At 39.5% G+C, this 11,222-nt stretch overlaps 1 protein-coding gene across 1 annotated transcript in view; it reads right to left on the bottom strand.

The window, feature by feature from the left end:
* Nucleotides 1–440: 440 nt before the first annotated feature.
* Nucleotides 441–11,222, bottom strand: part of LOC121920341 (asporin-like) — a 13,360-nt gene continuing 2,578 nt past the window's right edge. The window contains exons 2-5 of the mRNA XM_042447473.1: nt 11,026–11,213; nt 8,849–8,961; nt 4,267–4,480; nt 441–505 (exon numbers count right to left, since the gene is read on the bottom strand). Of these exons, the coding sequence (XP_042303407.1) occupies nt 441–505; nt 4,267–4,480; nt 8,849–8,961; nt 11,026–11,213 (580 nt within the window). The remainder of the gene's footprint in view (nt 506–4,266; nt 4,481–8,848; nt 8,962–11,025; nt 11,214–11,222) is intronic.

The following is an 11,222-nucleotide window of genomic DNA, read 5'->3' as shown; positions in this document are numbered from 1 at the left end:
GTGCACAACAAATCCAGGATTCCATAGGATGAAGCCATGGCAGTTAAAGGCATTAATTGTGCAGTGTAACAGCAGTAAATGAACCCCAGACTAGATAGTTAAGCAAAACTCTTACCATCTTTAAATAGTTTCACTTCATAAGTGTATTACATAGTCACAAGAATAGCATGTGATGTCTGTGTTTGAACAAACATGTTTCAGTGACAAAATATGTAGATTCTTGGTCTTACCCAAATCAGAGCAGTGGACAACTCTCGAGTAGCACTGACTCCAAAGGGTATACTGGAAATATGTCAAAGGGTATTATGGATGTCCAGCTGGGAAAGAGAATTATCATCATCCTTGTCATCATCGTCGTCGTCGTCGTCTCATCATCATCAAGGTCTTCCATATCCATTAGCATTACATTCTTGAAGCTGAAGTATGAGGACTATGAAGGCTTAGCCAGAACATAAGCCAACAGAAGCAAAAGCATACATTCCTTCATGCCTTGAGATGCACAGTCCTAAAACAAAAAAAATACATTTTGTGAATGCACAATGGAAAATAGCTCCCATTTTAGTTCTGATTTCCAGGAACAGTAGCAGATGCTGGTTGTCAAGAAATGGAGTCACTCTAAATATTTTCCAAACTGATGTAAAGGATATTGCATTAGGAAAGTTGGTTGATATGTCTGAGATCAAGCACCTAAACTTCTCAAATGCTCTGTCTTTTTGCATAATGAATGAATCTGCTCACTGTGGATCCCTTAAAGACGTGAAACCTTAGGCCCTCTAGTTTTTTTGAACTACAGTTCTAATAAAACATCACTACTTAGTTGGGTTTGATCTAATGGGCCAAGATTTCTTACCATTGCTTCAGAACCAGGCTTTCCAAACCATTTTCTGCAGTTCGCTTACGATATCTTATTTACCTTGCCTCCTCTCTTAGTACTGTAATCTTCATTCACTGACATTATACCTCTGATGTTTAGATTCGGTTCACAGAATCACAGAGTTAACTGCCATGTCTCAGTGCTATGGAATTCTGGGAACTGTAATTTTGTGAATATTTAGTCTTCTTGTGTCAGAAGCTTCTGGTGCCACAAAAACTACAATTCCAGAATTCCCTAGCATTGAGTCATGGCAGTTAAAGTGGTGTCAACAGATGGAGCCTCAGAAAGCCATTCCAATCTCTTCTTTACAGTGACAAAGAAGACTAGAGCTTCACCCATGTCCCCCAGGTGACTTCATTATTGTTTTCTTTTAGTTACACAACTACACACCCTGCATAACATCATTGCTAGCCTGTTGGCCACTCTTCTGGAAGTGCAATGAGTTTATTTCCTCAATAAAGCTATAGGTTAAAGTCCCTAGTACTAGATATTTAAAGTACTGTATAGGACACCCATATAATATAATGCCATTAGTATTTTTGAGAAGCTTAAGGTGCTTGTGAAGTTTTATACAGATACGAGAAAGAAAGAAAGATTTAAAGATTACAAGTTATCACAGAGGAGGCAGCGTTCAGTAAGTCCTCTTGTTGAGAGTCTGCAGCAACAGATTCCTGTTTATTTCTGGGCCACAGCTAACAAAATGAACTTCAACAGGGAGAATGTAAGGTACTGCACTTAGGGTGGAAAAATGAAATGCACAGATATAGGATGGGGACACCTGCTGAACAAACAACGTGTGAAAGGGATCTGGGAGTCCAAGTAGACCACAAACTGAACATGAGTCAACAGTGGGATGCGGCAGCTAAAAAGGTCAATGCAATTTTAGGCTGCATCAATAAAAGTATAGTATCTAGATCAAGGGAAGTAAAGCGCCACTCTGTTCTGCTTTGGTCAGGCCCCACCTGGAATATTGTGTCCAGTTCTGGGCACCACAATCAAAAAGACATTGAGAACTGGAGTGTGTCCAAAGGAGAACAGCTAAAAGGGTGAAGGGTCTGGGAAACCATGTCCTATGGAACGATTAGAGAGCTGGGGATGTTTAGTCTGCGAAGAGAAGGTTAAGGTGATATGATAGCCCTGTTTAAATATTTGAAGAGGATGTCAATTGAGAGGAGCAAGCTTGTTTCTGCTTCTCCAGAGACTAGGCACCCGGATCTACGGATGCAAGTTCCAGGAAAAGAGATTCCACTCAACATTCGGAGGAACCCATGACAGTAAGGGCTGTTCGACAATGGAACACTCTTGCGCAGTGTAGAGTGGTGGAGTCTCCTTCTTTGGAGGTCTTTTAAGCAAGGCTGGATGGCCATCGGTCGGGTATGCTTTGATTGAAGATTCCTGTATGGCAGCGGTTTGGACTGGATGGCCCTTGTGTTTCTCTTCCAACTCTAGGATTCTATGTTTTCTAAGTTTTATGTGCATTTGTGCATGCAGATTTTGTTGGCAGTTTTACATTTTAATGTGTTCTGGAATATGGATATTCCCCTTCAAAGGTAATACTGAAAACAGAAGTATGTAGCTCAACCTAGCCACTGATTTAGTAGTCTACTCTCCAGATAGAACAGGAACATTATTGTTGGATTGTAATATCTGGTGGCATCCAACACTTTGGATGAACAAGTTGATGAAACAAGGAAGGAGGGAACACCATGACCTTTTGAATCCTTAGATCCTTTCCATGAACCCCGCCTTAGCCTGGTCCGTCTGAGGGCGGGTACACAGTTTACACTCAGTAATTTGGAATCATTAGAATTAAGTATTCAAGAAAATGACTACTCTGTTGTCATACCCATAGTCCTTACCACAAGAAGCTTGTAGCATGTTAAGATGGAAACGTGTTGTTGTTGAAGTCTTCATGGTCCGTAACTTCTCAGAGATTTTATGTTAAGTGACTCTGAGCCCTTCTCTAATCCATAGCTGCATTTCTATTTTCCCTCTCACTGAAGAAACATTAAGTTATCGGTGGAGTTCTAGGAGGTTTGTGGCAAAACACAGCAGAAAGGCCTCCAGAATGTTTAAACAAACATTAGTGTGTGTTAGTTTCTTCTTTCATTCCCCCCCCCAAAAAAAAAGCTAAACAGGTAGAACTGTGAGCAGTTAAGAAACACACACTGCATTGTCACTGAAAAGGCTTGTAGACTTTTGTTTTAACTTAAAATTACAGATGTATTACTAGTGCCTATGTAGTTATAACTATTTCAAGTCTACAATATATACACACACATAATGCATAAGGGGGGTTCTGTGTTTTGCAGTCCTATAGTCTGTATCTTATAAACACTGGGAATTCCCAACGGTGGTCTTTAACAGCTGCCAAGTTTTCAAAGACATTAAAGCCTTGTTTTGAATCATGTCAGCATTTGTAATAGGGGAAAGTCTCCCATTTATACCCTTTCTGCATGTTATTGAAATGTGCTATTGACATAGTGTCTTAAGAGTATCTTATTAAGCATATTGTTCTTATGGATAAAAATTTTCTGACAAATCTGACTCTGGCACAGGAAATCATGATTTCAGTGGAGGAAAGGGGATTTTGGTTCATACTGCCAACTTGGCATGGGGACTGTTATTACTTCTATAATTAACTTACATAAGAAAGTTAAATTGAGTTGAGATGTTGGAGGATAGCTACACCTCAGGTAATATTGAAAATAAACCAGAACCCTGAAGAATCCTTTTTGACTAACCTTTGCCAAATAATGTATATCCATAATATGTTTTTTCCTTTAAAAGAAGAGTATATTGGTTTTAAAATGCTAGCCAAGCCAAAGATGTACAGTGGTACTCGGATACGAAATCAGGTTAGAAATTTTCGGGATACGAAAAATCCTTGGAAATCATTGTTCCGGGTTTTAGAATGTTTTTTTGGGTTAGAAGAAAATTTTTGGTGTTTTTTGGCTTTTTGCACGAAAGCGGTTTTCCATTAGCGCCATGCAATTCGGCTTTCGAAGGCTTTTTGGTTAGAAAGCGGGGACGAATTACTTTCGTTAACCGAGGCACCATGTATGTGGGCATTCTAAAAATCAGAGGGGTGTCAGGAAGTGACGCCCCTTCTCAACCCTAATACGCCCCTTCCTAAACCTAGCATGCCCCTTCGGCACATCTGTAACGCGCCATAGTCTTTGCCTATTTCCACACCCAAATAGCTCTACCATTTAGCTTCTTGCTATCTTGAGGTCTCTGCCTAGACTATCAAGACAGCTTGATAGATAGCTATATATTTACTGTTTTGTGCATTCTATTCATCTGGGCTTATTTAATGCTTAATTTCCAATGCATTGCTTATGGCTGAAACAGTTTTTATACAGTAGCTTGATGCAAATAAACACACTTACCTAAAACGTGCAAAGACTTCATTCCTTTAAATGCTTCTTTGTGTATTTTTTTAACTTTATTATCATGAATTCTTAACTCAGCTAAACTTTTTGGCAGATTGGCTGGAATCTCCGTTAAATGATTATGAGACAGGTAGAGGCGTCGCAACTTCTTTGTTGATTGAAATGCTTTGGGGTGGATTTTAGTTATCTTGTTGTTGTTCAATGCAAGTGCCTAGTAAAAATGTGATAAGATGGAAATACAACATGTAACTTTAAGATCCTTACTCATGAGAAGGGTATTCTATTTTTATAAAAAAAATCAGCTTAGTTTAGTTTTTGGAAGTGTGTGTTAGAAAGCGAAAAAGAAATTCTAGAGCTCCAAGGAGTAACAAGTTGTACAAGGAAGAACATTCAGAATTCCAGGATGGGAAATAGGAAAGACTCTCAGATATGCTTTAATTGCAGGTTTATACACTGATGAGGTTGGGCTAAATGACCCTTCATGTCCCTTTAAGGTTCTATGACTCTGTTTTGGTGTTGTTGTTTTTTTGTAAAGAAATGCGTTGTGCAGCCCAAACCTACACATGTTTTCTCAATTGTGCGCTATGGAAGTAAGACACAGTGGTATAGTTTTGTGTGCAAGTCAGTATGTTCTCCACTATGTATGTTTGGGATCAGAAATAGATATTTTCTTCATTGAAGCAAGAGGGTACAGTGGATCCTCCACATACGCAGTCTTTTTATCGGTGGCTTTGAGCATAGGCGCTCAAAGCCGCCGGCGCGCACGGGGCGGAAGGGGCGGTGCATCCCATTCAATTGAATGGGCACATGCACCCGTTGCGCCTCGCGCGCCGCCCTGCCGCTGTGCACGAGCCCCATTGTTTACAATGGGGCTCGAGCATAGGCGGAAATCGCCATATGCGGCGGGATCCGGAACGGATCCCCCGCGTATGGTGAGGTTCCACTGTATTTAATAAATATTACTGATTAATTGAAGATTTATAATACTGCTTTTCAATTCAAAAATTAAGAGCAATAGTCTATAATCCTTGTTCTGAGCTAATTGATCATGGTTGACTCCCTTGTTTTATAGGTTGAGTTTCCCATACTCAGAATTCCAAAATGTGAAATATTACAAAAACTAAAATTATCCACAAGGGTAGTTGAAATAGTGACTCCTTTGCTGTGCATGAAACCAAGTTCAGTACACAACTTGATTTCATGCACAAAAATTATTTAAAGTATTAGGTATAAAATTACTTCAGACTATGGGACGAAACAGGTGGGCAGGAAGGGGCGACCTGAAGCCCCAAGGGCGCCTGCTGCCGTGGTCCCAGATGGCAAGAAGTGGAAAAGGTCTGCTTCTTTTTGAGCTGCCTTAGGCTGTCCCGGCACAGCTTCAAGACAGCTTCTGCTCAGGTTGGGGCATGTGTCATGTAATCGCCACGCCCCCAAGCTGCACAGAAGCCAGCTTTTTAAGCCTGTCTGTTTCGGGCCTTTGTGTATAAGCTGCCTATAAAACATTTTTTAAAATTATCATGTTTTGACTTTTGTCTCATCTTTTAGATATCTTTTTAGATATGTATATGCAAATACGTATTCCAAAATCCAAATCATTTCTGGTCCCAAACATTTTAAATAAGGGAGGCTCAACCTGTACTGATTATAGAGTTGGAAGAAACCACAAGAGCCATCCAGTCCAGCCCCCTGCTATGCAGGAACTCACAATCAAAGCAACCATGACAATTGGCCATCCAGCCTCTGTTTAAAGACCTCCAAAGAAGGAGACTCCACTACACTCTTAGGGAGTATGTACCACTGTCAAACAGCTCTTTCAGTAAGTTCCTCCTAGTGTTTATTCTTTTCCTGTAGCTTGCATGCACTGTTGCAGGTCCTATTCTCTGGAGCAGTAGAAAACAAGCTTGCTCCATCCTCACTATGACATCCCTTTATATAGTTAAACAAGGCTATCCTATCACCTCTTAACCTTCTCTTCTCCAGGCTAAACATACCCAGCTCCCTAAATCGCTCCTCATAGGGCATGGTTTCCAGACCCTTCACCATTTTAGCTTGTCAACATCCTTATTGAATTGTGGTGCCCAGAACTGGACACAGTATTACATGTGAGGCCTGACCAAAGTAGAATACAGTGGCACTATTACCTCCCTTGAAGTAGACACTATACTTCTATTGATGAGTGTTTATGTGTATCTAGAATTGCATTGGCCTTTTTAGCTGCCGCATCAAACTGTTGACTCATGTTCAATTTGTAGTCTATTAAGACTCCTAGACCCTTTTCATATGTAGTCTTGTTAACCCAGGTGTTCCCCATTCTATAACTATGCATTTCACTTTTCTGCCCTAAGTGCAGTACCTTACTCTCTTTGTTGAAATTCATTTTGTTAGTTTTGGCCCAGCATTCTAATCTTTTAAGGTCATTTTGAAACTTGATCCTGTCCTCTAGGGTGTTAGATATTTCTCTTAATTTGGAGTGATCTGCAAATTTGATAAGTATGTCCCCTGTTCTTTCATCCAAAGATGTTGAATAGCACTGGACCCAGGACAGAACCCTGTGGCATCCCACAGGTCACTTCTTTCCAGGATGAAAAGGACCCATTGTAGAGCATCCTTTGGGATAACCTGCTGTTACTGGAACTCTCACTTGACAAGAAGCTGATCATAATTTCTCAGTTTTTCAGCAGCAGCAAGCTCTCTCAGAGCACTGACTAGATCCCTCCCCCCACATTTTGATCAATTTCCTTTTCTGCCCTATTTTGGGTGATTATGGCTTTATACTAAAAATTGCCTGTAACTGAAGAGAGGTTTTAACATATTGAACCGTACTCTTTATTAACACTCAAAATAAGAGTGCACTAGGGCTCCTAAATTTCTGTTCTCTTTCTTGTGCTTAAATAGCTGGTCAATATGGTGTAAATCCAATTCTTAGCCCCAATTAGAGTAAACCCACTGAATCAATGAAACACGTGATTCCCTGTGATTCCACTCCAGTTTTCCTTTCTTCAATTTCCACACCTCCTTCCTCCAAGTCTGCTTTATATATGCTATGTTCAGCATACCGATTAAATAAATAATTTGATAAAAGGAACCCAATGGTTGTTTTTTTGGCTGTCCATGGAATCCTCAGCAATCTTCTCCAACACCACATCTCGAATGACCTGATTTTCTTCCTGTCTTCTTTCTTAACTGTCTAGCTCTCACATCCAAACATGGTAATAGGGAATGTGATGGCTTGTATTCTAACTTTTGTGCTCAATTGTATATCTTTGCATTTTAGGATCTTATCTAGTTCTTTTATAGCCACCCTCAATTCTTAATCTTTTTCTGATTTCCTGGCTACTGTCCCTGTATCTATCTATCTATCTATCTATCTATCTATCTATCTATCTATCATGCTTTATATAGCGCTGTAGATTTGCACAGCACTGTACATACAAACAATAAAACAGATAAGAGTAAAGAATAAACCTGCCCATGGCATACAGTCTAAGAAATAATAGCATACAGTAATACATGTAAATAATACATAACAATACAGGAAAGGGTTCAGTAAAACAGGCAACAAATTAAAAACGTCAAATAGCAAATAATAGTCACGCAATGCCTGGGAACGCTTCTCTGAACAGGATGGTCTTCTACTCACTTTTGAAAATGGTTAAAAATGTGCTGACCCGTGTTCATGGGGGAAGGAGATTCCAAGAGTGAGGGGCAGCAATTGAGAAGGGACTAATCTGGAACTGGGCAGTGAAAATCCTAGGCTGGGACAGCAGACCTTGACTACTAGAACGGAGGGCCCAAGCAGGAAGTGAAGGAAGAAAGAAAGTCTGATAAATAAGGAGAGGCCACCCCATGGAGGGCTTTAAAAGTCAACAACAGAAGCTTATACTGAATATGGAAAGGGAGGGGGAGCCAGTGAAGGGATGACATCAGAAGGAGAGATATGGTCGCAGCGGTGGGCGTATGTAATAATGCGCGCAGCTGAATGCTGGACAGAATCAATGTTTGATCTCAGGTACAAGAACTCTTTTGCTATTTCCATTTCTTCATTGTTTACACTGAATTTGAAGCCTGCTTTTGCACTTTCTTCCTTGATCTTCCTCAGTAGTTGATTCAGGTCTGTGAGGTTTTCTGCTATTATTATGGTATCGTCTATTGCTGATATTCCTTCCTTCTATTTTCACTCCTCCTTCTTCTATATCCAATCCTGCTTTTCTTATAATATGTTCTGCACATGTTGAATATGTAGGGTGATAAGATGCAGCCTCGTCTGACCCTTTTGCTAATTTGGATTCTGTTTCTACATGTTCTGTTCTGACAGTAGCTTCTTGTCATGAGTAAAAATTTGTCATCACTTCCATGTCTTTAAAGGCGTTCCATAGCTTTTGATGATCTATGAAGGCAAAGGCTTTGCTATAGTCTATAAAACACATGCTGGTTTGCTTTTCTAATTCCCTCATATGCTCCATTAGCCATCATATGTTTGCAGTGTTGTTCCTAGTGCCTCTTCCTTTCCTGAACCCCACTTAGACTGTTACTGTCTTTCATTGAAAAGAAAGTTACGAATATTAAAAAGTAAACTTACATATAGTGATGTAAGTCCTTTGAGATCATTTTCCTTGACTTCTTTTATTTTGTTGTTTTGAAGATCAATCATGCGAGTATCAAATGGAATATTCTTTGGTATTGAGGTCAGACCTATTCATTAGGAATAAAATATAAAACTTAAACTATATATTTCCTAACAACAAAACACTCCAGTCTCCAAGAGTTTGTGTTTCTGTTTTGCAGTAAGTAAAATGGCATATTATTTTATTAATTATAATCTTTAATTTCCCCATAGTATATCAAGTGAAAACATGGTCTCTCTGTTGTTCCTGCTAAAAGTTTATGTTAAAAATACTTATATCCTTCTAAAATATGTCACAAACTATCTTCTAGTTCCTCTTCTTCATCATTGTCTAGTTCTCGGAAGATGAAGATTTGTCTGGGTGAACAGGGTTGAAATTCCTGCTCAGCCATGGAAGCCTACTGTTTAGCAAAAGTCACATGCTCTTCAGAAGAAATATTGGAAAGAAAACCCTATGACAGGCTTGCCTCTAAGTAACAGTCAACTTGAAGGCATTAAAAACTAAAAACTAAATCAAGGGTGAGAATCAGATAGCCTTCCAGATGTTGTTAGATTACAGCTGCTGATAATCCTCACCATTAGCTATGTTAGCCAGGGCTGCTGAGACTTGCATCTGAAAACACCTGATTCCCACACTTGCTATATAGTGTGTGTATACAGTGGACCCTTGTTATACACTGGGGTTTGGTTCCAAGATCCCCCGTGTATAACAAAATCCGTGTATACTCAAGTCCCATTAAATATAATGACATAGCAAAATGGTGTCCCTTATAAAAAATGGAAAATCAAGGTTTGATATTTGAAATTTATACTTTTTTTTGAACATTTTCAATCCATGTATGCTTGAATCCGTGTATAACAAATCCGTGTATAAGAAGGGCTGACTGTATAAAACTTAAGCAACAGAAAAAAATAGGAAAAAAATAAAAATTTGAAAAATTAAGCAACAATTTTGGAAATTCATAGAATTTATTGCAAAGGCCCGTGTCCAAATACCTCTTTTCACATTCGCAAGAACTTTCAGGTTTATATTACCATTTCCACCATTTTGTCTTCCAGCTTCAGTTGCTTGTTCTCCTCAAAGAATACAGTATCCCCAATAACCAGGAGTGGCTTTTTGAAGAGTGCTGGAAACTATGCCCATACAAACACTTTTAGAGTGGCTGCCTGCATCATCTCTATACTATCAATATATTTAGTGTTGCTGTTAATTTTGAATGGTTTTTTTTGTATTGCATTAAGTTTATGAAGAATATACCATAATGGTCTGTACACTACAGATGTATTGGTTCCATAGAATAGGACCTGTGTAGTTTGCTTATACGCACACACATAAACATATTTGGAATAGATTGTTCTATAGAACATTCTGTTCCCCTTGACACAGTTGGAATTTGTTTGTTGTAGTGCTCCAGAGACTCTGACATGGATGATTAGAGGAGCCCTGGTGACACAGTGGTTAAAATGTCTGTACTGCAGCCACTCACTCATAAACCACAAGGTTGTGAGTTCAGTTCCAGCATGGGGCTCAGGGTCGATTCAGCCTTGCATACTTCTGAGGTCGCTAAAATGAGTACCCAACTTGTTGGGGGCAATTAGCTGACAGTTGTAAACTGCTTAGAGTCTAAGTGGTTTACAACTGTAAGCTAATTGCCCCCAACAAGCCTCAGAGGCTGCTTAGTGCGGTATGAAGCGGTATATAAATGACGTTGCTATTGCTATGATGGGTGCTGTTGAAATAGTCTTTGCAAATTTATTAACTTGATGAAGTGATTGGAACCAGGGCTGCATCAGCATTGCAGAATTAATTCAGTTTGACACCACTTTAACTGTCATGTCTCAATGCTATGGAATTCTGGGAACTGAGAAATTAAGCCTTTTCTGACATAGAGCTCTGGTGCCACAACAAATCCCAGGATTCCATAGGATGAAGCCATGGCAGTTAAAGGCATTAATTGTGCAGTGTAACAGCAGTAAATGAACCCCCAGACTAGATAGTTAAGCAAAACTCTTACCATCTTTAAATAGTTTCACTTCATAAGTGTATTACATAGTCACAAGAATAAGCATGTGATGTCTGTGTTTGAACAAACATGTTTCAGTGACAAAATATTGTAGATTCTTGGTCTTACCCAAATCAGAGCAGTGGACAACTCTCGAGTAGCACTGACATCCAAAAGGGCATACTGGAAATATGTCAAAGGGTATTATGGATGGTCCAGCTGGGAAAAGAGAATTATCATCATCCTTGTCATCATCGTCGTCGTCGTCGTCGTCGTCGTCAAGGTCTTCCATATCCATTAGCATTACATTCTTGAAGCTGAAGTAT

This window comes from Sceloporus undulatus, chromosome 2 (assembly GCF_019175285.1).
Source record: "Sceloporus undulatus isolate JIND9_A2432 ecotype Alabama chromosome 2, SceUnd_v1.1, whole genome shotgun sequence".
Lineage (NCBI taxonomy): Eukaryota > Metazoa > Chordata > Lepidosauria > Squamata > Phrynosomatidae > Sceloporus > Sceloporus undulatus.
Note: the sequence above shows the minus strand (reverse complement) of the source record. Positions and strands in the feature narration are given on the sequence as shown.